The following is a 26,279-nucleotide window of genomic DNA, read 5'->3' on the forward strand; positions in this document are numbered from 1 at the left end:
GCAATGCAACTTCTCTCAATTTATTTTCAACATTTCAAAAGTGAAATGTGTCAGAAATGGTTCTGTCAGAGCTATGGAATATATCGAATCATCCAGATTTGTGGATTTGTAAAATGTTACAAATAGCTTTTTAAAATACAAAAATCCTGAATCCCTAAAAATTACTATTTGTCTTTTATAAACACACATTCATTTTATGTTTGCATCAATAATTAAGCAAGCAAGACATAGCGTATTATTTTGAGTAACTTATTATTTTTGCTTCACCTAGTGGCTTCAACAATAAAGACCCCTTTGACAAAGTGAGACATTATGAGGAAGAAGTTTATTGAGGAGCGATACAGAGACACAGAAAAGAACAACTGATGCATTCTCCAGTTTACCATTATGCCCTCTGCTAAACAAAGCCATCACACTCTCTACAACTGGAACCGTTTCGATGTTGGTCTTCTGCAGATTCTTCTTCTTTCTTTTTTTCAATTCTCTTTCTACATTTAGCTTTGGCAATATAGAATTTTATTTCATGCCGGTAAGGCAGTCTAAATTCGAGAGAAGAGAGCATTTAGTGAATAGAGACACAGAGAACGATTAAAGCGCTAGGATCCTTGATGAGGTCTTAATAGTCCACAGGTACAGTATCTCCTTATCATTACCTATATACATCAGAACACAGTTTAGGCCCACATACACAATAACAAACTGACAGAGAAGCACGACACCACCTTAAGCTCGGATTGAGACGCTGACTGGCTTTCGATGGCTGTGAGAGAAAAGGAAATAAGAGAGGCTAGAAGATTTGAGGAAAGAGAAAGAGTGCTAGTTTGTGATGGGCATGGAGTTGCATGTTTCAAACCTGAGAAAAAGGCTAAATGGAAACATGTAAATGCATGTTCGTTCGTAGGAGAAGGAAATTGCCTTTTTTTAGTTTGTTTTTCCTCCCCACGAGTCAGCGTCTGAATCTGAGCTTAAGGCTGCAGGGGTCACAACTTGACCATTGATACAGCACAGGTGGACACCTATGACGAGGTTAAATGCATTATTGAGGCTGTTTCCATATAGAGAATACTGAAGGTGCTCCTCAGCCTTGCTATGTATGTATGGCTGCTACTACAACACAGGAACAACTCACAAAAGTCCAACATTAAATTTACCCCCGGGGGGGTTTATGATTCGTCATTTAACAGCTTTGACCATGAGAACGAATACAACTGAAACGCCAACGAACGTGCAGACGGACAGCACATGCATCCTCACACACACTCATACACAGGATTACTCGCGCACAAACACGCACACACACTACCTTCTGTTCCTAAGAGAACATTGAGCTGATAATTAACACTGAAGGGTGGGGCGTTATACAATAAATTAATACAATACTAAATCATACCCGAGCCTACATATAGGCAAATTAGTCCCTGCCCCGTATACACACACACGAAACGCACGCACACACACTCTACATACACACACTCCCATGCAATAAAAGCAGCTCATGTGCCATGCTGCATTTTGGAATGAGTAGGGCAGTACGACTGCTGAGCGTATTGTCATGTAGAAGCAGCAAGTGGGGGATTGTGAGGGGAGAAGGGGGGGGGGGGGGTTTCCAGGGACTGATACCGGGTAGTGGATCTGCTAAGCAAACCTGGACCACAGGCGAGCAACAAGCGCACGTACACATACACCACAAGACAAGTACCATACTGTACATAGATATATGGACATCGTCACCTGGCAGGAAATTGAGGGTCAAAGGGGTCAAAGACGTCAGTGTCTGCACTAAAGGAGGGACCAGGTCAGCAGAGCCATGGCTAATAGAAGGAGGAAGAGGATGGAGTGGATGAGGGAAGGAGATAAGTGTATGAGGAACCCATTTAGATGTTTATGGTGGGGCTTGTCTTGTAGGAGATGGAGGGGGCCGCCGGCTTGGGTAGAGAGTGATTGATAATGGAAAAGTGTGAGAGAACCGGACAGATAAGAGAAGTCGAAAGAGGAATGAGAAGAAAAAAGTAAGGAAGACAAAAGGAGACAAGAAAGGAGACGAGATTAGTCTTCACACAAATGTAGGAGCTGCTACGTTTCAGAGTACAAATTGTACTAATGTCTCTCACACAGAGTCCAGATTATCAGTGTGAAGATTGTAGATACTAGAAATGAGCAGTTAGATGAGAATATCGACACCACTGCTACGTCTGTATGCTAAATTTAAAGCTACCGCCAAATGCCTGTTAGCTTAGCTTATAGAGACTAGAAATGGCAGGGAAGAGCGACTCAGGGAAAAACTTTCCAAACGATGGTGCTGTGTCTCAAATTGGATTCTTTCCTAAGTACACTTCCATTAAGTATACTGGGGAAACTTGAACAGTGAGTGAATTTTGACCATATAGTGTTTTATTACATTGCACACTGCTACTTGATGGAAGTGACATTTACACTGTTAGCTAGCTAGCTATTAGCGTTGTTGTTTGTGGTCATTTCTTATGGACAGCAGTATAGTGGTACGTTTAATAAATTGTGAAAAAAAAACACATGTATACGTTATTTTCAATAGTGCTTTGTTCACCAGAGCAATCAAGATCTTTGGTTACGCAGCCAAGATGGTGATGGTCGAGTGCAATACGTTTCCAGCGTTCCACACGCATCTGTTTAACTGTTTTGAATGCCCCATCCACGTACTTATAGTGCACAGCATTTTGCCATAGATTTGCTTTGGGACACACTTTAGCACTCAAAATAACACATTGAAGTATAGAAGTATTCATATTGAGACACAACAGGTCTTCCTCACAGCACACAGTATGACTTGTAATAGTAGTGTTACTAAAAATGTGTTCTGTGAAAAAGGCTTTTATGTTGAGCATTTCTTTCAATACTTGAAAAAACAAACCAATTGTATAATTTTGAGTTCAATGTTAACCATACTGTTACACAACTTAGAGAGCAATCAGGTATGTTAGAGCATGATGTCATCCTGAAAAATAGTTATGTGAAGGCTTTGTTTACCTGGGGATGCTAGGAGGGGCCCTGTTAGGGCGGCTGGGAGCCTGGGGGCTCTCAGCAGTGTTGTTGAAGGGCCCCAGGGGTCCTGGGCGGTTTGGTGGTGGCGGGGCCCCTCGTGGAGCCGGGCGCTGGCCTGAAGACATCCTCCTGGAGGAGGTGGGGCTGGATGGAGGAGACCTGCTGAAAGGAAAGGATAAAGGAAGGCATGGCAATATAACTCATTTTGTTGGACAACTTATTGTTCCAGAAATAACTGCAATGTCATTTTAAGACCACTGTTATAATGATAACATAGTAATGTAGGCCCTAGATGAATAATTATAAATAAAATGTACCAACAAAATTAAATTAAATGGACTCACTTTTAACATTTAACAATTATTTCAAATATTCAACCCTTGACAAATGGGTGTTACAGACCTAGCCCAAGTCCTCTAATGTGAGGGAAAACTCTGCTTGTTATTCTGGCATCATGTTGGCAATTAAGTCAGCAAGATGATTAAGGTGATGTTAAAATATTGTTCCATAAGTATTTAACGTAAAGAAAATCAAGGTTGTGTCTATATATATCATACGATAAGTCTTTAGTGCAAAAATGATTGAGATCATGTCCATATATCATTAGATGCTACTTTAAAATATTAACGCTTGTCTATATGTGTCTTTAGCGTAAACAATTTATTAAGGTCATGTTCATATAGATATATATATATTTTGGATATATATATATATATATATATATATATATATATATATATATATATATACGTAAGGAGATGTCCATGAATTGTGTTCAGGAAACAAAGAGCACATAATGTCATCAGTTTAACTAAAGTCACTTTACCTGCGACCCCCTGCTCCTCCCACCCAGGAGTTATCAACAGGCGGAGGCATGGGGACGGTGAAGGTGGTGGTGGAGATGTCCCCGATGATGGCCAGGGCCTCCTTTAGGGCCTGGTGGGTCCTCAGCACCTCGTCCCTCCTCTGGGCCTGCTCCTGGGACTCGTCCATCAGGGTGTTCTGGTCCCCGGCAGAGTACAGCTGGGCCAGCAGCTCCGCGTTGATGAAGTCCTTCACCTGGAGGCAGGAGGAGGCGGTGCAGGGAGATGTATTCAAATAGTTAAATAGAAGAAATAAAGCATATGCCTTCTAATGGCATTTTCCCAATCAAAGGTTAACACTTTACTATTGGGATCATTAATGGCAGTGTTATATTTAGAGAGAAGTAATTACAGGTTATATATTTTTAACTAATAATCAGAATTGGTTTTATTACCAAATATAAAATATTACCATGTAACATCCTGAGTTGATTGTAAAATAATACAATTTAGGATCTACAAAAGCAAATAGGCTTTGTAAAATACACCCCTAAATGGATTGTTTACGAAGTATACGAATCTCAGAAAATAGGCCAGTACACGAAAATGTTTAGTTTTTGGCTGTAGCGTGTTGCCTTTATACAGTAACAGCAAAGGAAATATGTCTACACGTCCTATATAAATGAACTTCTGAGTCATCTTTTCTCACATTGTTGATCATGAGATGCATGATGGTTTTGGGCATGAGGTCCCGGATGCACTTGTTAACAATAGCCATGTAGGAGTCCACCAGGTTACGAATGGTTTCCACTTTACGCTCCAGCTGAGGGTCCATGGAGAAGTTCTCCGTGGCTGCGGTGGACTCACTCTCAACCTGCAGAGGGAGAAAGGAGAGAGACTTTTCAAACAATGAAAGAGAACTAAATGAGAAAAGAGGGCCATACGTTTACAAAATACGTCGGTTAATAGTATGAATCACTATTTGATACAGAGGGCTTCTTTCTGAAATTAAATCTTAAATGTAAATGTTAGGGAATAAGTCAAAATGTAATGTATTTATTTCCCTACAAAATAAATAAATATAGAAAGAGTTCTAAATGTATTTAAATAAAACAGGTAAATACATTAAATATGAATATATTAAGAAAAGAGTGGTGCGGGAATGAGTCCTAAAGCCTTTTGCCACTTCCGCTTCCCTTGTCTCAAAGTCAGCGTTATTTTTTTAACGGGTCTTCGATGCAAGGCCTGTAAAAAGGCCTGTGGTTAATACAAACTTACTAGATTCTCATGTTTTGTTCAACGACATAAAATACGTCAGTAAACATACCACATGTGAATGTCTAGCTAGCGGTTGCAAACAAGTGGCTAAATAAACTACTTAACCACCACACCGGAAATTAGCAACCTTTAGCTTAGCGGTGGTGACGCACAGCCATGCGACCGCCATGTAGTTTGTTTATAGGCTAATGTTAGCTTTTTACTTCTAGTGATTGCATTTACTCTTCAACTGAGTTGTGTTAATATGTGTCGATTATCCTGCTCAACAAAATGTGTAAGTAATAAATGTGTGTCAAAATATCTGGAATGTTCTGGAATACTCCAAATACTAATGGAACCATCGCATTGATTATTGTCGAGTGAACCCTTGCGATGTTAACTTCCTGGTCGGCCTCCTAAAATACATACAGTTAATCCCCACTCTAGACAGAAAAATGGAAACTAAAGGTAGGAATGTGTAACCCAGTGGGTAAAGGATCCATTGATCAGAGAATTAAAGAGTTTGCTAACCGCCATGACTTTCTCAGGATAGACCCCGGCACGTAGGAGAGAGGATTTCCAGCTGTCCACGTCCTCCTGTGAGTCACAGGCCAGCTCCAGGGTGCGATTGTCCTTGTAAACATTCCTGAGCACCATGACACAGGAGAACATGCATCCATTTTAGACCACATGTGTGTGCATATGATTAAATAACCTAACACTAACTACTCTTTGAATGATTATCTTTTTAGAAAACATGTGGACAATGTTCCCTATTGTTGAAGTGTTCAACAACAGCATAGAAACTCAGACATCTGGAAGTATTGACAGTATTAGGTTATGTGCTTCCTTCCATTTGGGGTATTTTGTTGTTTAACCCTTTCTTAGGTCTTCAGCCAAGAAGAAAGTGAATTACCATAAAACCTTTTACAGAGCGCTCTGCACCGATTACTCAGAGTCCAGGCCTGATCCAGACATTGTATCCAGATTCACCGTGTTATGTATAGCTTACAGTCCTGTCCTGGCTTTTTTTCCTATGTTTCATTTATTGAATATGTTCTGGTTCTAGAGATCTCCACACCACATTTTGTAATCCACAAATAATCAAAGACCAGCTATCACATTTTCAACATATCATTGGTTGACCATAATTTAACCAATCTATTTTTAAAAACCGAAGAGCCTGCACTGCATCTTCTGGAAACTCTGTCCATGCTTTTGCAGCACAAAGTGGGAAGATTGCTTCTGTTCAGAGAAACACTTGAGTGGGATAGTCTTTCGAAAGAGTTCCTTTTTAAATAAATACTTGTTTTCTAAAAGTGGATGACAGGCTTGATAGTGATCATTTGTATTCTGTGAACAAGCTTATAGACTTTAATCGTTCCATCTCTACAGTATGTCTAAAGTACTAAATTAGCTCATTGTCATTTTTTTAACATATGAATTAGCTTTTAATCCTGTAATTAGTTTAGCAGCTTGTCTCTGAACTTTCTCCATTTATTTTACGTATATTTCAATTCTAAATTGTGATTCTGGAATTGAAGTGACACTAAGATTTTGTCATAACAGTTCAATATTTAATTGCTTAAATAAAATAGAAACATCTTCTGATTCTCTCCAGCAAGGGAGAATATGTATGAATCTCTTTTTCTTTGATATTGTGCATGTGGAATTTAGGTGAAGCGAACCACCATGACACATTTCATCTTTTACATCACTTTACTGGGATTTTTATAAATGTTCAAATGAATAAAAATGTGTTATCATTAAACTTCCCTGTTTGTTAATGCCTACATTTTCCTTGAATGAATAACTATTATCAACCTACTATTACCACGTTAAGACCTTCAAGTTTGTATTATTATCTGTTGCAGTAAATCACTGTAAAATGTTTGCTTTTGTAAACAAATGCAAATGACAAACTTCATAAACTAAGCTGTAGATCTTTTAGACATAGTTTCACCTTCTCCCAGCCTGCATATGTGCATGCATACATACTGTCTAAAACCTATTTCAGCCGCAGCAGCACACAGGCCCTGTTCTCTCTAACTCCATCTACTGCATGTGATTGCTGTAAGAAATCTGGTTTTATGTGCAGAAATTAAAGATCTGCTGACCTGGACTCCGTGTTGAAAATACAGAATATGTGCTTGCTGGACAAGAAACTCTTCTCCACATCGCGGACCTTCAGGTTGTCCAGAGGGAGCATGTACTTCTTCTCCTTCTCCTGCAAATGAGAAAAACAGGCTTGTGAGCGCTTCTTATGACTAATGCAATTTTGTTGTTTTCCATGGATTCTTGTGCAACGAAATGTGGCCGTACGAGAAAGGTGAAATGGGGTTTTTAAAGAGGGAGGGGAGCAGAGAGAAAGGGGGTGACAGGAGGGAGAAGGAATGGGGGAGAACATGTGAGTGGGAGGTAGGGAAAGGGGGAGAGGGGGGAGGATAGAGAAAGAAAAAAGGGAGACGGAGAGCACATGTGGAAGTCATTACAGTGTGGGTCAAGATGCAGTCGTTCTTCACGGCGCGTTTTGCCGGGGGAACGCTGGCAGCTAAAGCCTAAGTAAAGCGAGTAAGTCGGGGGGGTAATGGGGATAAGTCCGGCGGTTGGGGGTCCGGCACTCAAACACAACCTCAGAGGTAGAAGCTCAAGCACGGCTATGACACATGTGTTCATTGACGGACACTTTAAGACATTTTTAACTTCATCCTAGCCTCCATCTTTTTAAACTCTCCCTGTCTTTTTTCTTTTATCCCTCCCCCCTCTATATTTTCTCAATATTTTTTCTTTCCATTCCAGAGGGGCCCACTTCCTGCCTGATTTTTTTGAAGGAGAAGGAGGGAGAGAGATTAAATGACAGCCTGGCGTTAAAACGCAACATCTGGTAGTGCTTAACGGCACACAGAGAACCAGGGAAGGAGGGAGAAGTTAAAGAGTCGGCGGGTGAAGGAGGAGGAGGAGGAGGAGAGAGCGATGAGGAGAAGCAACGCTAAAGTGGATTTGCACAAAGATCTGCAGAAGAAAGCCCCCCATCTGGTCCGAAGGTCCGTGAAGATGGTCGCAGGTAAGGATTAAAGAGGATGAGAAGAAGGAAAGACAGGAAAACTCTGCAGACTCTTCTTGTGTTGTATTCCCCGAGGGGTCACCGCGGCCCATATATGGTCACACGGGTCCCCTCCCTCTTCCTCTCCTTTTCTCACCCCCACCGTCTCTCTCTTTCCCTCTTTTTTGAAATATCCCCTCCCTGAACGTGCAGCCAGTCTGTCCCGGTCGTCTGAGCGAATGTGCCACGTCAAGGCTGGATACTCTTCATGGCCGGCGTGACCCAAACGGACCGCGAGGGGACTCCGGGCTTAAAAAGGTCTACCAAAACCAACAAACATGGCCAAGACACCTAAACAGTTTTGGGAGACGCGGATGAGGCACATTTTGAGGGGTTTTTGCCGAAAGGACCTGCCAAAATGGAGCGGGGGCGAAGGGAGGGCAGAGCCGCACGGCAGCATCTGGACCGGCAGAACGCAGCGCTCAGGGCCCGGCTCTGAGCTCCGGCTCCGTCTACCCAGTGTTCAGACTACCTGTTCATTATCATACTGGTGTACAGTAGTCTGCACATTGGTTAGACTGGGCACGGACCCTCTTCTGTCTCTCTGATGGCATTTCAGATCTCCGAGATGTGTGTGATTTTTGCATTTAATCCTTCCCTTTCTGCTAATATATGTACTATATTCATCTGTATTTTGTCCATGCTAACGTTTCCTTTTCACTTCTGTTCTTGGAATAAACATACATCACCATTTTCAACACTAACTGCAGATTTGATAACTTGCTGTGAAAAAAAAAAAAAAACTCAGTCAGAATTGTAAGATGTTTAGATGCACAAAATGGCGAGCTCTCATAATTGATAGCATGAATGAGTACGTTTGCAGGCTGCTAGCCTGGTGCTCTGATGAAGATGTGGTCCACTAGAAGGGGGGGAGGGAGGAGCGAGTGTGTGTGTGGCTGCGAAGCATCCAGCGCAGGCCAAAAGGAACCAGGGCCAATCAATCAAAGTGGAGTTTGAAAATACAGTCAGACACCTTCAGTGAGTTTATTTCAGTGGGTGGCCAAAATGGAGTTGGAAAGACTTTAAGGCAAAGGGACATTTATATTGCTGTGGTGTCAAATAACTGCAAAAAAGCTGTGAGGGAAAGTGTGTGCAGACGGATATGCACAAAGAGTATGTACAGACAGGATGTGTTAGTCCATTTAGGTGAGCTTTTGTATTGTTGGTTTGTGGTTAAAGTAGTTAAAGTAAAATAGCGGACTGTTGAATACTACCCATTATAAAGAGCCAAACAGTGACTCAGCACCTTGAAGTGATAGCTGCGTATGAAGTTGAAGGTCAGAAACAGAATCAAGGGATATTGATTTTGAATAAAGGGTTTTCTCTGTTGACATTTTTAGATTAGAAATGTGTAATTTTGCTGCCAAGAATGCAAGCACTTCCAAACCACACCAAGTGAAGAAGGAGGGTGTCAGTGTGTGTGTGTGTGTGTGTGTGTGTGTGTGTGCACACGTGCATGTGACTATCGAAAGTTCACGGGGTATAAAAACTGAAATATACGAGGCGAAGCCAGCGCAGGCTATAATTTCCTACATTACCACACTAACGTATCAAATGACAATCTGTGCACGCGGCGCTGCGCGGCCCCTGGGTGCCGTCTGAGGGCTGAGCATGTGTTCATATATTTTGGGTGAGCGTTTGCTCGGGATTGGGACTGTTCCACATGTGCAGAGAAGAAGCGAATGCCTGAACTCCCAGCGGAAAGAGGTGGGGAGGGAAGAAAGAGAGAAAAAAGGAAGGCAAGCTCAGAGACAAAGAGAAGGATGAATGGGAAGGAGTGAAGACAAGAATCAAAACTCTTCATAAGTGAAATTAGAAAATATTGGACTAACAATCGATACTGGATTGTCTCTATCAGTTTCTCCTTTCTCCCAAATTGCATCTCTCTTGGACCTGCACCCTCAACAAGGTTAACAATGAGTTGCAGTGTGTCTGCCTATCTACACTTGCTGTGCAGAATATCCTCCAACCTGTACAGCAGGCACAGACAGGCAGATAGACATCAGCCCGCCAAAGAGCCCTAAAGAACGGACCAAAAGCTGCAACCAGTGTGCTTCTCTCCAAAACCAGTATGGCGTTGTGAGTTATAATGATGTATTATCAATGATAATGAAAATAAAATAATAAAATTCTGCTTTAAAAAAAAAACTCCACATCAGATCTGTGTTATTCATCAATTCATTGTTGTTCTGACTCCATTCTGCACAACATCTGGCCACTACAGAGGAGGATTAGGGTCACTTCTGGAAAATGTATTTTAAATCTGAGTTTAAAGTCAGAGACCAGATGGATTAGTCACATGAAAAGATGAAAGCATGATAAACAATTCATTCCACATTTCTTTTGTTATGCTTTATTTGTGTTTTCTTGTATGTGGGTTAAGTTTCTTTTCATTCATTTATTATTTTCTGCCCAAATCCTCCCTGTAATGTTGTATTGTACTGTATGACTTAAGTATTGGTATTTTACATTATTTATTTTCTGTCTTCGTCGTAAATCTTCAAATGTTGACTTTATCGTCAAAATTCTGAGAATTAGCACAGACCTCAAATAAAGTGTTCACGTTTATCCCTCATCTTCTTCCATAGAACATCAGTTTATTCTGACCAAATCTCGTTGGCTCATCATCCTGATCTTAACATTAAGGTGTTCAATCAATAATATTAAATATTACACCCTCTGACTCCAGAGGGGAAATATCTGTCTCTTCTGTTGCTCAAATACCCTTGAAAAAACAAAAAATTAGTTAAAAGACACTAAACATAAAGTGTCTTTTTAGTTTTAGTCTCTTTTCTTTAAAGCTTAAACTCACCTCATCATCCTTGAACCAGGAGAGGCTCTCGGCAGTCAGCACAAACCAGTACTCCTTGGCTCCTCCCTTCATGATGCTGATGTTGTTGATGGTCAGCCAGCCTTTGCGAATGACCTGAGGGGAGGGCAAGGTCAAAAGTCAGAAATTGCTCCAAAGTAAAAATGACAGGAGCTCTTCCTCCATAATAACTGGAAAACAATGAGCTTAAAGTCAATAAAACGCTTTGTAAAGTTGAAGTGGAACTGCAAAGCGTTCTAGTGTCTTTCAGCTCATTGTTTTGGTTATATTTCCTAATAAATCTGATAAAACAACTCACTCGCCTTTTAACAAATCAACTCCAAACAACATATCATGGCTAGAGCTAGCCCAGATGCATCAGTGCAGGTAAAACAAAGCATGAATTGCGATGAAATGTGTGTGAAGGTTGGGGTTAGGTGTGTGTTTGTGACTGGCTCAGAGCCTAGCATGTGACTGTGTGCCAGTGCAGTCTCATTCAAGGAACTGTGTGTCCACAATGCCACAGGCAGAGCCCAGTGTTAGCTGCTTAAGTGATCATTGTGTTAAGTGCTTCAAGCACACAATAAAGCGTGTGTGTGACAACTGGGTATTAACCCCACAAGCCCTACACAAACAGGCACTGTGCCAAGTGATTATTAGGTTAGATCACTGTCAGTCTTGCACCGCCTAAGACTCACTAAGGAGGTTACCCAAATCATTACAAAGCCTTACTGTCTTTGGCCAACAAAAGAGGTCTGTTTTGTGCCTGGTTACTAAAAGAACACTTTTTCAGATTTAGAGATGATTATTTAACTGCCAAACCAAGGACATTTTTTATTTCTATTTGTGGTTGGAAACCCCTTGTAGTCTGCGGACGCTGGTGGGTGGAGGGGGTGTTAGAGAGTAAACGGTTAGAGAGGAAACTCTTACAATCAGGCCTGATGCGGGAGGAGAGGAGGCCTGCAACAGGAAGGAATGTTGGGGATTTTAGGGAAAAAAAGCAACTTTTCTACTGCAATTAAAAGAAAAACGCCTCTGCCCAGGAGTAGCTTACACAGCCAATTTGCCATTCTTGAACCCGTCCAGAGTAAGAACAACTGACTCTTTTTGTTCATATGATGGTGCCGGAGAGCACCACACAATGGGCAGAAGTGTTACTGCAGGCACAAAATGACATTGCAAAAACCATAACCCACAATGAGTGATACTCACCAACAGACACCCATAACAGGGCAGCTGAGATTCTCACTAAGGGATGGGGATGAAATGCAAAGTGGCACCTTGATGACACAGGAAGGGAGTTCAAACAAAGGGAAATGTCTCAACAACAACACCAGTGATGATGGTGGCATAAAGTAATAGAACCCAATGTGAGACAAAATCATAAGACCAAACAAACAAACTGGTGCCTCTAAGCAAAATACACGATGCAACATATAAAATAATAATAAAATATAATAGAACATAAGGCTACGTATAATGTACATAAAATGTGTGTGAAGATTAACTAAAATGAAAGGATCAGATCTTTGTTGTATTCTCTCTTCAGTAGCCATCCTGCTGCTGTGTAGGTGTGCATTTACTCCATTGACCTTGTGCTCCGCTGTTTGTGTGTGTCGTATGAGACGTGACAAATGCTCACCTGATTTACAGCCGAACTCTGGCTCTTATTACTCTGACTAGTCCTCTGCTGCGCACTGCAGAGGACAAACAACAACACAGAGGGAGAGGACGGGTGGATGAAGGGGAGGGAGAGGTGAATGAAGAGGAGAAAAAAAACATGACAGGGTTAAGTGGATCTTCAAAACATTTATTCTAAGCAGCCTGACATGTTTATTCATAAATAATGTATCATGGTGGAGCTATGCTAACAGATAGATGGAGTCTTTACTTAGCAAAGCCAATGAAGTCTTCGTGGTTAGTGTTGATGTATGAGAGCTGGATGTCTATCAGCAGCAGAACCTGTAACAACACAAAATATTAAACATGAAATAAGTCATTTTTATAGAAATACAGTACTGTGATGTTTTCCTCAATACTCCTATTCCGTTTCTTTCAAAGAGATGGCATAGAAAATTGATACTCATCTTATTAAATATTTGCTAATTTGCATAACTTTTCAGAACAGGATAAAGCCAGGTTCAAAATGTTTTTAAAAATAGTTTCATTTTGTAGACATATAACAGTCAAAGGTTTTTAAAGAGGGAATTTCAGATATTACATAAAATCACTCGATTAAATAGTATTACTGTCAATTTTCTTGACAAAAAAACGAATTTTGAGAAAACCAATATATAGTCAACAATTGCAAATAAGAGATATCACCATTCAACTTAACCAGTTGATTACTAACATAAAGGCAATAGATTGTTTCGCTAGCTTAGAAGTTTTCTAAAACTGAATGTTTAAATTTGAAAACAAGATGTTATTTAATTCTAAATGGGTAAATTAAGTAGAAATCTACAGACACAAATCAGTCAAATAAACACTTAAATGTGTAACCAACTATTTAAATTTCCCAGAGCATAAAAAACATTGCTGTTGTGGAGCCTAGCTAGCAGCTGGTTAGCTTAGCCTAGTATTAAGACTCAGGGCAGCGAGACAAGCTAGCTCGTCTGGCACATTAAACCACAACTTTTTATTTTTACACTTTAGTTTTTATAAAGATTTAACAAACAAGACATAAAGTGTGAGTACGTTAGCTTAAAAGCTCTTGCTATGTTGGTTTTCCACGTTTTCAGTATTTTAGCTAAGCTAAGCTAACAAAATGCTGCTTGTAGCCTCTTTTTTATCATAAATACCAAAGCTACTCATACAGTATGTGTTTTGTATGGATACAATGACAGATATTAATATGAAACTGTTTACTTGGCATTCATTTCACAGACATTTCCTTGTAAACAAATATCTATGGCCGTTATGACCAACTAATGATGTTACCTGATCCTTGGCCCGACCCTCTCTGTCTCGGATATGAGTAGTCACAATCCTCTCAGTTTCCTCTTGCAGCATGGGGAAGCATTCCAGCTGAAAAAAAACATTTTACAGCTTAAAATGACTCACTCCATAAAATGAGGAATGTGGAACTAATTATAAAACACTATAAAAAACAGAATTTTTCAAATGTGAGCTCATCTTTCCATTGCTGTTTCTTTCATTTGTCCATCCTCTATCAACTACCCTTTCTTCCTTAATTCCTTCTTTGTTTCCTGCCTAATTCCCATAAAAGATCTCAACCCTGTGACTTGTCTCAAAGCAACGTGGTTCAGATTGTGCACTTCGTCTATGATTTATGTTCACGTGAGCAGTTTAACTAAGTCATTCTGGTGGCAATTATATCCATGCGTTTCATGGTTTGTATGTCAGCTAAACTCGTCAATATTTGTGTTTGTAAGCGTTGGTCGTGGCTGCTGAATTGGGTTTTTGACAACTTTTTTTTTTCATTTTCCAAATGTCAAAGCAACAAGTCATGCAGGCTGTTTTTATTGCAGTAAGTGTATCTTTAGTGTGGTTGTGGGGCATTGCACTGTTTTCAGAACCCAATGGCAGAAATATAAATTTGCATCGATGCCGTGAGCACGTGAGTTACCTTGTTGGAGCACTGGCGCACGGTGTTAATCAGTTCCTGGATAACCATGTCCACACACTTGACGCAGGGCCCCTTCAGCTGCATGACCTGCTTCTTCACAATGGCCTCAAACGCCATGTCTGGGGTGAAGAGTCCAGTCCTGAAACACACAAAAAGGGAGAGAAAACAGGTACAATTGTGATGCAATTATGTGAATCTTTATTTTGGTTGTGTACTCTATACAGTCCATTTCTAAGTAAAAGAATGGTTCAATGCAAACATTTTGTAATTTGTTGTGTCAAGAACCAGGCATAGATATTGGACCTGCTATTGTATTTGTACGGAATTCATGCTTAAATTTGGTGTTTTCTTTAAATGTCAGATGCTTTTTAGCTTGGGTGGCTATTATTTTGGTTTTGGTTGCTAACCACTGCCGAGCCAGTGGCGTAACTATCGACGGTGCAGCCGGTGCAACGCACCAGGGCCCAGAGCCGGCCAGGGGCCCATGCAAAAAAAAAAAACATTTTTGGGGCCCCAATGGCATTGACCGGTTCACGCAGTCTTCAAAGTAACCAAGCAACCTAAATTAATTTGTAATTTGTCTGTCCAATGACCTTGCTCCCTTTCATGTCATGTGATACCTTGCGTGATGAGCGAACCATTTAATCAACCTGTACTGTACTCTAGCTAGCAGCAGCAAGTTCGGCAGCATTATAAAAAATGTTATAGCTTGCATTTATAATGTACAGCAAACCAAAGCACAAGAGCGGCGCTCAAAAGAGAAAGGACAAGAGAGAACAAGGAGATGTAACAGCTAAACTGACAAAATTAGACAGCAAAACAATATTTGCACCGGGGCCAATCACAACCTTGTTACGCCACTGTGCTGAGCCAATATAGAAACACACAGCGGCTAGACTGAACATTTAAAAAACAAATTACATGCTTCTCCCTTATTCATAAATTCCCATCAAAGGGATGTATTATCAACCAAATTCATGCATTTGTATTTCTATTGTGATGTTTTCTGCATCAAAATCAACATATGTGTCTGTCTTTAGCCTGTGAATAAATGTTTTAGCATCACTGGTTGGTATATCAAATAGATGCTCTGGAACAACCGCAGAGGTTATTGAAGATAATCTATTTTCATATTTTGGGGGGACAAATTCCTACCTGATACCATGGATGTTCTTAATGGCATAACTGATCTCGCGACGCATCTCCTTCTCATCACACTCCATCTGAGGGGAACAGAGAAGAGGAATTTAGATGAGCTGTAAACATTTGAAAGATGACGGCATGACAAAAGAGAGGATGACAGAGATGATAAAGAATAATTGTAGGAAAAAGCGGCATTTGTACTATGCATTTGGAGATGAATTATTCATAGGGAAGCTATCATGCTGAGGGTATTAACTAAAGAGACTGTAAGAAGATACAGATTATACAATGTGTATGGGAGGAAACAGAAGAAAACTAAAGGAGGAAATACACTGCAAAAAGGTTAATTTAGTTTTATATTCAGCCTTCAAGACTTAATTGTCCTAAAATTAGAAAAAGGAAGTCTACTGGGGGTGTAATTATTTCAACTGTTCCCCATCCACTTTCCTTTGTTTCAGGAATATTCAAGAGATGAGCCTCACTATCTCAAGACAGACTAAGGCAGAGGACTCAGCGCAACAGCTATTAAAGATATCGAGTTCAGAGGCTCTGTGCTCGAGGCCTGGTCTTAGTTTGTTGTCCTATATTACGTTTGTTTATGACGTTTAATAAAATATGGTTCTAATCAGTCCCTGAACAAGAGCAAATTAAAAACTCTGCTGTTGATGAGTGTCTCCTTAAGCTAGCAGCTGGTTAGCTTAGCCTAGAACTCTGGTCAAGAGAAAACAGCTAGCTTGTCTTGATCCAGCACATCAAAACAACAACCTTTTTTATATATTTCACTGCTTTGTAAAGATTTAACTAACTAGTTATAAAGCGTGAGTTAGTGAGCTTTGGAGGCCTTGGGATGTTGATGTTGATGCCTTCGCCAAGCTAGCTGTTTCCCCGTTTCCAGTCTCTGTGCAAAGCTAAGCTAAACGCCTGCTGCTGGTAGCTGCCACACAGGGAGAACAGGGTAGATGGATGGATGGGTGTTTGTATTTCAAATTTGTTGTGTAAAATAACTACACCCCATCAGATTTTTTCACTTGTTTTTTTTAAGTGCCATCTTCTTCTACAATTTGTTCGACATATCACCTTGACCAGCTCAAAGGGAAAGCGCTCGTGGAAGATGCGGTTGATTTTGGCTCCACCAGACAGCTCCACTGTGTCCACCTGATCACCTGAGCCCTCAATCCTTTTCTCAAAGTCCACAGAGAACTGCTGCACCATCCTGAAACAACCACAAATAAAGATAAGAATGATTAAAAAAAGACCAGAAATTACACCCTGCTATTGGAAATTGATGCTATGGGAGAAATTAATTAGGTAAAATATCTTGCAGGATAGACTAAATTGATGCAGAGAAAAAGGAGGCACTGACTGCAACAGCTGCTTGGTTTTGCGGGACGGGTCATCAGGTCGGTATCCCCGGTATTCCTCTGCCTCCTTGTCCAGAGCCAGCAGCTGGGACTGCAGCTTGCTGCGGAAAGCTGGCAGGGTGTCCCGGATGTGGTTGGTCAATTGCTGTGGAGACACAAATCCGACAAAACTAAACAAAATACAATCACACGGGAGCATCGATGAGGAAAAAAATGTCATTGGCATTTTGGCTGTACAGTGATGTAACAATAAAAATACTATTCTTGACTGTAGGAGCCTCAATGCTTTTTAGCCCTTATTTCTATCATGACATACATAGTCCATCTGTTCAGAGGTTTGCTATTTTCTTTCTGGGACAAAGAGTACCAAAAGTAACAAGCTTGATTTAGCCTCTTAGCGACTATTTTATTGGAGGTTTAGTCTCTACATTCACAGTAATTGTAGATAACTTTCATGCAATAAAAATGCAAGGAAATATGGAATGCCTGCCTGAGAGAAATGATAAATTATTCGGAGCCGAACTAGAAAGAACAAATGCATTTTCCACCTACTGACAGTCACGCATCACCCACACTGATGTGCGGTACAAAGGAAGTGAAGAAATAAAAAGCAGCCCAGTTATTAATTATGTAAAGTGCACTGTGGAAAAGCACTGGGAGTACATCTATGATCACCTCGTTGAGCACTCTCTGCAGCCGGGGGGTGCCCATTTTTTCAGCCACGTGCCTGTATGCCGGGTGGGACAAGAAGAACTTCCTCTCGGCCTCCAGAGCTGCCTTGATGTCTTTCTTTCCATCAATGTCCTTCTGACTGCGGTTCACCACTCCAATATAACCTGGGAAAGAATGAAAGAGGTAAAGGCAGGGGTAATACGTGGAGATAAACAGAGAGAAGGCATGATAGGATTGTGTTTGGATACAGTGATTAAGTACACAGAGAGAATACAAGAGCTGTCAAAGCTCAATCTACTGTGAAACGCACGCACGCACGCACGCACGCACGCACGCACGCACGCACGCACGCACGCACGCACGCACGCACGCACGCACACACACACACACACACACACACACACACACACACACACACACACACACACACACACACACACCACACACACACACACACACACCACACACACAGACACACAGACACACAGACACACACACACACACACACCACACACACACACACACACACACACCTCTTCGCAGCGGCAGCAACTTGTTCTCCAGTACTTCTCGGGCATCTGTTCCCTCATCCATCAAATCCAGCTTGGTGATTACTCCAATAGTCCTCAGACCTAGAAAAGGGATCAAAAATAGGCAGGGATGATGTAACAGAATTTAACAAATGCTGTTTGGAAGTTTAAGGCACTGTTTTTGTATTCATCATTTGGGTGACCTTTAAACCTTTAAAATATACCCAGCTTCTTAAAAATGAATGTTTTCAGATTTTTTTTTTCTAATGCAGTTTTGCATCCATATCCTTTATGTCTTTCCTTCTTCCATGTGTCTGTCTGCCTTCTTCCTTTGAAGCATTTTTGTCCGTTAGCATCCCTTCCTCCTTTCCCCCCCATGGCTGTATAAGAGAACTGGATGACATGTTGGAGGGGGGGGGGGCGTTTACTCCTATGAAAGTTGCTCAGTGGTGCATGAAGCAAAAATGGCCTGACTCACAGGAAAAAGAATACCCGGATCTTCCAGCGATCTCCTGCATCCATAGGGCCTATAGGGCATGCACACTCGCATTTCCTTCTGCCCCGTGACGTAGCGGATTGGAGTCATTCACGTAAAACTGTTATCCACTGATTTACAGATGTCTCTTTCCAAATGTAAGCCAATGGTTAAAAGTATTTTTGGGGCCCAAATGACATCCCGCTCTGTCACTGCCACAGAGGTATATAGTAACTCCATTTGGCCACTATGACAATGTGCTTCCTTGGGGCTTGGTTCCCCCCTGTATTCCTCTACCTCACTCTCTAAGTCTGATATCATTCACCCAACCCACAAGGTTAACTTGTCCTCCTCTTCCAAGCTAACTCATTTTCCATTCCTGTGTCTTCACCTCCTGTCTGAAGGTCAAACTCTTTGGGTATCAAATACTTTTCTCCTTTCTCCTTTCTCCTTAGCCTTTCCTTTTTCCTTAGCCTCAGTTTTTGTTTATTGAAATCTCTATCATATTTTCCTCTTTCTCCTATCTTTTGATGCTCTCCTTGTCCTCCATTTTCCCTTTCTCTCAGCCCCGTGTTTCTAATAATAATGACTCTCCCTGTGGATAAATTCTGTTTCCACATTCAGAGAGGTCAGAGAACAAGGTCAGACACTGAGCACCATCGCTACAGCTGACGGAGAATCAATGTATTGTCCAGGTCAGTCTCACTAATCACAAGGTCACCTTTTACCTGTTGCATTTATCTCCATTTCGCTCTCTCCTTACCCTGTGGATCGACGTCCTTTGCCAGTTTGAGAGCGTCGGAGTTGGCCAGGTCGGAGTTGGCCGGGGTGACGGCCAGGATCAGGCAGCTCTCTCTGGTGATGAACTGCATGATCATGTCTCTGATCTGCTGCTCGATGTCCACCGGCTGGTCACCAACCGGCACCTTGGTGATCCCCGGCAGATCGATGAGGGTCAGGTTCAACACTGCACACACGGAAGAATCACAATTAGAATATTACATTTTCGTTACAGTTGCTCCATTTTAGAATAAAATAAAAGATAAATAAAAGATAAATAAAAATATAGAATTAAAATATTTAAGTTAAGAGTCAAATGTGCACAAGAAAATATTTGTATTTAATGTTTAAGTAATAATTAGCAGTAAAAGGTTTAAAGGTGCATTGTAACATGTATACTTGTACATGGATGCTCAACATTACTGTGGCCTATTGTGAGTCAAAAAGGGGTAGGCCTATCCACTTATTTAATTAACTTATTTATTAGCTAAGTGGCTTATGTTTTACTAGTGTCCTCTTCAGCATGAACAATTCATTTGAAATGAAAACCATATGTTTAGTTAGACCCCCGACCCAAAATATCATTAGTCTCTGTTTACAAAAACGGTATGTTTTTAATGAAACTTTAGTGATGAAAGACTACATTATATCTGGGCTACATTTGCTCTTGCTAACATTAGGTGTCCAGGATAAAAAATACCTGGAAATGTTATGGGAATCACCAGGGAACTAGATCACTCCATTTCCATTTTGCCTATAGGACTGCCCGATATACACAATCTCCCTCTTAGAATGTACAAATGAAGAAGAAAATGTTTGTGTAAAACCCATAAAGGCCTTGTTAATAATTAGCCATTATAACCATCGATCTGTATCTCAGCCTTTCAAGAAGTAAGTGGTAATAATAGTGGGTGCTACCTGCAGGATGCATATGAGGTTGATATCAGGAAATGAAGCTACTGTAAGTAGCTTATTATAAATTATAAGCTAACCGCTAAAAGCTAATTCCAAAAAAACATCCACCATCAGTTTTATTCACAATGGAGGATGATAGAGGGTATGAAGCTCCATGAATTAGTCCCCTTCATTTTAAGGCCCTGGTTGTAAAGGACCAGGACAGCTTTCACTTCAAACAATCTAAAGACCTCAGTATAGCATCAACGTAGCATCAGTAGGCCTTTAGCAAGGCTATAGCATGTTTGCTAGCCATATTAACACAGAGGCTGTTGAGCCGCCTTTCTTAACTCCTTAAGAACATAGAAATGCATTCATATTCTGTATAATTATATTGCTAGCAAAATCCCTTTCTTTGTTTGTAATGATCGACCCAGTTTTGAAAACATTTTATGCTAGCTTATAATGAAATGCCCGAGAGTATGATGATTCACAGCTTGTCACGTTGTACTTTGATACAAATGTGTTATTGTGGGATGTTACTTGACAGTGTAAGTTGAGTTCTGTCTTCGCACCGTGAGGGGAGTACACCCGCAGGTTGATGGGGATGGGGGATATGCCTTTGTTGGCCCCGACGGCGCGGTCCGTCTCTGCTTCGATCTCCTGACGGACCTCATCGAAGTCTGTGAACTTCTTCCCTTTGCAATGCAGGAATTCAGCCCATTCTAGGAGGGAGGAACATTGAGACATATAACTGGGATTAGTGGTGGCAGCAGAGAGCCAAAATGATGCCAGTGTGAGAAGGGAAAAAAAAGAAAGCATAAAAAACACAGACATTTTTAAAAAAGGAGAGGGGGAGGCTGTTTTTGTGTGTGTGAATGCTAGCATGTGTGGGGGTGTGCGCACCCACCTGCAGTGGCGCTGATAAGCTGCAGAACCAGGGGCCTGCGGGTGACAATGCCAGATCCACGGGGCAGAAAGTCCCTGAGGAAAGACAGCCAATCAAAACTCATTCCATCAAACCACAGTCAATAAAGCATGCATCAAAGAGTTTACAGACATGGCTATTTGTGACATAATGGTATCTTCATCTTGAGGCTTTTTTTTCCCTTTGAAGGGCAAATGTATTATAATTACACCTTATATAATGGAATGACAGCCACTGTAGGCCCTTCGATGTCACTAATCTGGTTCACACCAGTCCAATGAGTGGAATAGAGGCCATTTTAAAATAAAACAGCAACTCCTAAAGCTTTCAGCTGCTGCTTCTGCAACACAAGAGGACAATCTGGCTTGATAAACAACAGGTCCAAATAAAGAGCAGCGTCCCTGATTAAGAGCCGTCCTGTTTAAAACAATAACGTCACCATTTTCTGAGAGGTTCAACACCAACTTGTTTTGAGTGTGTGGGATAATGTGTCCATTACAAGGCCTGTGACCCCAACTGACATTTAGACTGTCTTTACTCCCCCTATAGACATTATGTGTTACATTTATGGCGCATTTCCACTACAGCGCGGAGCTCGCTTTAAGCGTGCCGAGCCGTGCGGGGCCCGTTTTTTGGTTGCGTTTCCACTTAGCGTAGTACCGGCTAGCGGGTACTATTTCACAGTTTTTCTGGCCCCATAAAATCGAGGTTCTTTCCGGGCCAACAACCAGGCTGAGTCGGGCTGAGTTTGCTAAACTAGAGAGAGAATCGCTGGCAAGGGGGCTACAACTACAACAAGATGAACATATTTGACCGTGATTTAATTGTAATACACGTTTCAAAATGATGCCGAAGTAACAACATACTGATACCGGTTAGTAAAAACCATGAATTAATGCTTTGACAAGTCTGCAGACAGACGGCAGGCGAAAAACCTTTTAAAATGCGTGTTTTCTGAATGGAGATCGGCTAAGCTAACGCAGTATATGCTCTGACCGTCCACACTCACAACAACGGCCTATACAGACATAAATAAACCAGCGACTGTATTCACCATGACACAGACAGTCTGTGGTTTGTACTTGTTTAACTTTTGTCTAGTTTCTGAACAGATATGAGGAACTGTGAGCTCTGAGTGCTAACAGCTAACGGCTGATGTTGGTTTTCTGGGGTTCTCATTGAAGATGACGTCACGGCTCCGCCTACACTGCGTTACTGCGATACTACCCCAGTTCCTAAACTGTAATGGAAATGCGCCATAAAGTGAGCCAGTCCTAACGAGGCCTAGCCATACCGAGCAAGGCCGTGTAGTGGAAATGCACCATTACTGTCATCATGTGATCCTTTTCTCTTATAAAATACCGTGCACTTTGCACATTTGGCTTTAGATTTCCCTACTTGTGTTAAGAAAAATACCTCTTAAAATTGCACTACTGTTCCACTTTAAATTCTATATACTGCACTTGTTTTATTTTTATTTGTAATTGGTCATTTTGCTGTGTACTGTATATATATATATATATATATATCTCTTTTATTTTACAATAGCCTTTGAAAAAAAGTTATATATTTCTGAACTGAATTCTTGTTATTGTGTGGATGTATGCACCACAAAAGCAAAATCCTTGTATGTTTATTCTGATTACAATGTCACACACCTGACCACAGCCCTCAAAACCCCGTCCTGTGCTAAAGGTCTGTTCCAAGACAACCTTATTAATACATATCGACCCACGGAGCTCCCTCAACAGGGAAGAGGTTAAAAATAAATAAAGACAAGCCCACTACTTGTCCATTCAGCGCTGTGCAGGGCCAGGTCTGGACAGATGGACCATTACTCAGCATCACGACTCTCAATGAGGGCTGGAACTGGACAAATCAATGCATCCATCTGGAGCTGCACACATGCATTTCAAAACGGCACAGAAAGAAGCCACTGAAGACAATCCAGCTCATGTTGCACTTCCACAAATTGGGGGACTTGAGCGACAGAATGAATAAAAGCTTGAAATTGAAGCAACAGAAGCAGAGATAAGTCCCTACAGTTTGTCAGGCTTCAAAAGCATTTAATCCTTCCCATAATGCAACTCAACAGCATCTTTTCTTATATATGTCCTGCTCTGTTTTCTGTTCCTCAACATCTCCACTTCCCAATGTTTTCTACTAAGCGTTTGCCCGAATTCAAACAACCTTAATGACATCATCATAAATGACCCTGATGACATCGTCAAGGTGACACATTTTGAAAAGCGAACTCCAGAGCCACATTATAATACAGCTGCTTTCAGAGGCCTAATAGTGCTCTCAATAGCGAGTCAATGACCTTTGTGAAGTGACACTTTGATTTTTAACATGAATTACATTTGCATAGACACTGCAACAGCACATGAACTGCTACTAATTACTTAAGTGCATTTTACAGCAAATCCTGAAATGTACAATTCCGGAAAATATATATATCCAACCCTTTTGAATGCATGTGCTCTAACACAGAAAGGTACCACATTGTTGGGCATAAAACATGTTGTTGGGCAGTTGTTGTGGGATGTGTCTGTATTTCAAATGGACTGATTTAACACTGTACTTGATGTGACCAACATCATGTCACCGCTGGCTGCCTGATCCTTGTCTTGAATAAAAAACCCAAAGCCCCTGCTCATAATTTATTTGTTGCGAGTGACCAAAATCCAGAGCGAGAAGATGAATATTCATGTGTGTTCTCAGGAGTGGGAGCTGACATATAGCCTACAGTATGGATGGTGTTCTTAAAATGAACACATGCAGTGATGCATCTCTGCAACCAGCAGTTTATACAACACAGCATATGACATCATATTTTTGGGGGTCAACTGCATATTAATGCCTTGCAAAGGGTTCTTGGGAACTGATATTTCTAGGACTGAGGAGGACTGCAGTGTGAAATCCCCAAAGATGCTGCTGTAACCCAAATACCACTCTGTCAGGAGCCAGGGTTTTATAATAAAATAATATTCTGCTCGTGAAGGTCTCTGCTCATCACAACAACAGCCTTAAAGCTGGATGGTTTGAACTCTCCACTGAGAGAGATTGGCCCCATAGGCCTCTTATGTCATCCTCAAGGTTACCAGGCGAAGGGATTATCCTATTTGTGGTGGTCATTTTTACCTGCCTACAAAGTTCTCCAGCACGGAGCTCTTCCCGGCACTCTGTCCGCCGACCACCGCGATCTGCGGCAGGTCCAGGTTGCACGCCTGGCCGATGTAGCTGAAGGCATCCTGCAGCTTGTTGACCAGCGGGATCAGATCCTCCATGCCACGGTTTCCCATGGTGCCTTTGGGATCAGCGAATAGAAATAGAGAGAGAGAGAGACAGAGAGATAGAGAGGATGGAGGGGGGGGGGGGATTGTGGCGCTGCTATATTAGTCCAGGATACCGCGGTGCTTGTTCGTGTAGTGAAGTCATCTAGCCGCGCATTGCCCCGAGCCAAGCGAGGGTCGCACCGACTGAGGAGCAAAAGAAGAGAGGGGTGCAGAAAAAAAAAGAGAGAGATGAGAACAGACAGGGACAGACAATTGCGCAGTTGCTCAGCAGAACCACCATAACCTCTCTCTCTTTTGCACAAACACACATACATACACGAAGCCTCTACTTTCAAGGGCATTTGATGAGTGGAGGCTCCATATTGAAACAAGGATCCACAAATCATGCGCGATTGACATGAAACCAAGGCAACAACAAACGTCGTGCAGATGCGCGTTGATATATAATAAAAGAGAATAGCATGCAGTGAGCATTTATCATGACAAGGTGTTTGGTGTTGTGAGCAGCCTACCCCGCCTCAGTGTTTTCCGATGGTCGCTGTCCAGTGCTGAAGCGACGCGCAGATCAGGCAGCAAAGACGAGACCCCGGACGATTATACAAGCACCACCTGCTATGGCGGTGCATCAGCTTGATCCCCAACTGCTGTGATTAAAATGTCTTCGCATGTGGGCTTTCTGTTTTTCCGCACGGCTGAATGTCAGAGCGGTCTCATCCCGAACACAAATTTGACAGATTAATCTCTCTTTTTTTTCTCCTCGCCCCCCTCTTCCTTGCGTTCCGCGGTGTAAATTGCGACGCTGCGCCTCGCTCCTCTCTACAGCGTATTCGACGCGGCGGCGGACCAATGAGAAGCGCCGGTTTGGAGACGAAAGAGGGGCAACGCGGCGCACCCATTGGCTGAGCAGGTACAGGTTTGGCCTACCTGAGCCCGCCCCCTGTTTACATCCGTGCCGTTGGTTGTGAGTCATGCGGCACGGCTGCGCATCGCTGCAACAGAAGAGGTGGATGCGCTCCTTCAGATCCCCTGCAGTATAGGAGCAGAAAAACAGCTGTCGTTCCTAGCGTTTCATTCATGCTACAGAACATGGCAGGCATTTCCTGTCCCATATTAAGCTGCATATTTTTGATGACTTTGACATTGTCACGATCCATGTTTGAAAAAAATGCCCACGGGCTTTAACTGGATAAAAAAGGCCAGGGAGCTGATGGAGGCGCTCATGTGGAATGGACGCTGCCATTCTGCTTTAACCTCTCCCAGGACAACCTCTGTTCCGATTCACAAATGTGTCCTCCACACCACATGTCCTATCATTGAGTGATCTATAATGAGAAATCTAATTATCCAGCTCTTCTGCAAAGATGTTAAATGAATGGGGGTTTGATATGCATCGAAGACATTACAGCTCTGCCTCCCTCTTCCTGTGACTGTCAAATCTGATCGATGTAGTCAGTAGGCCTGTTTGCCCTTTTCATTATGGTCAGGCCTCTGGAGAGTGGTCCAGTCTGCATCATGGTGTAGTGAGCTGGAGGGACACTAGGTGGCAGTAACGACTTTACCACTGCAGCCCTGTGTGCCATTAGAATAAAACCAAACACGGAATTAGAAGGAATGCCTT

The 26,279-nt window shown here is 41.8% G+C and overlaps 1 protein-coding gene across 2 annotated transcripts; it reads right to left on the bottom strand.

The window, feature by feature from the left end:
* Positions 1-306: 306 nt before the first annotated feature.
* Positions 307-25,444, bottom strand: dnm3b (dynamin 3b). Of its 2 annotated transcripts, none has more exons than XM_034137985.1 (21): positions 25,174-25,444; positions 24,507-24,844; positions 21,345-21,418; positions 21,010-21,159; positions 19,524-19,727; positions 18,289-18,387; positions 17,759-17,919; positions 17,086-17,228; positions 16,800-16,935; positions 15,735-15,802; positions 14,580-14,718; positions 13,931-14,017; positions 12,882-12,952; positions 12,633-12,687; positions 10,994-11,107; positions 7,196-7,305; positions 5,610-5,724; positions 4,531-4,695; positions 3,845-4,077; positions 3,004-3,177; positions 307-1,925 (listed from the first exon to the last, which is right to left on the bottom strand). In XM_034137985.1, the coding sequence occupies exons 2-21, from the start codon at positions 24,665-24,667 to the stop codon at positions 1,883-1,885; spliced, it is 2,502 nt and encodes an 833-aa protein (XP_033993876.1). In that variant the 5' UTR covers positions 24,668-24,844; positions 25,174-25,444; the 3' UTR covers positions 307-1,882. The 2 variants fall into 2 exon arrangements, with proteins under 2 accessions (XP_033993876.1, XP_033993875.1); XM_034137984.1 differs by having other exon boundaries at positions 3,004-3,180; positions 25,174-25,443.
* Positions 25,445-26,279: the final 835 nt, after the last annotated feature.

The sequence above is a fragment of the Trematomus bernacchii genome, unplaced genomic scaffold, assembly GCF_902827165.1.
Source record: "Trematomus bernacchii unplaced genomic scaffold, fTreBer1.1, whole genome shotgun sequence".
Taxonomy (NCBI): Eukaryota; Metazoa; Chordata; class Actinopteri; order Perciformes; family Nototheniidae; genus Trematomus; species Trematomus bernacchii.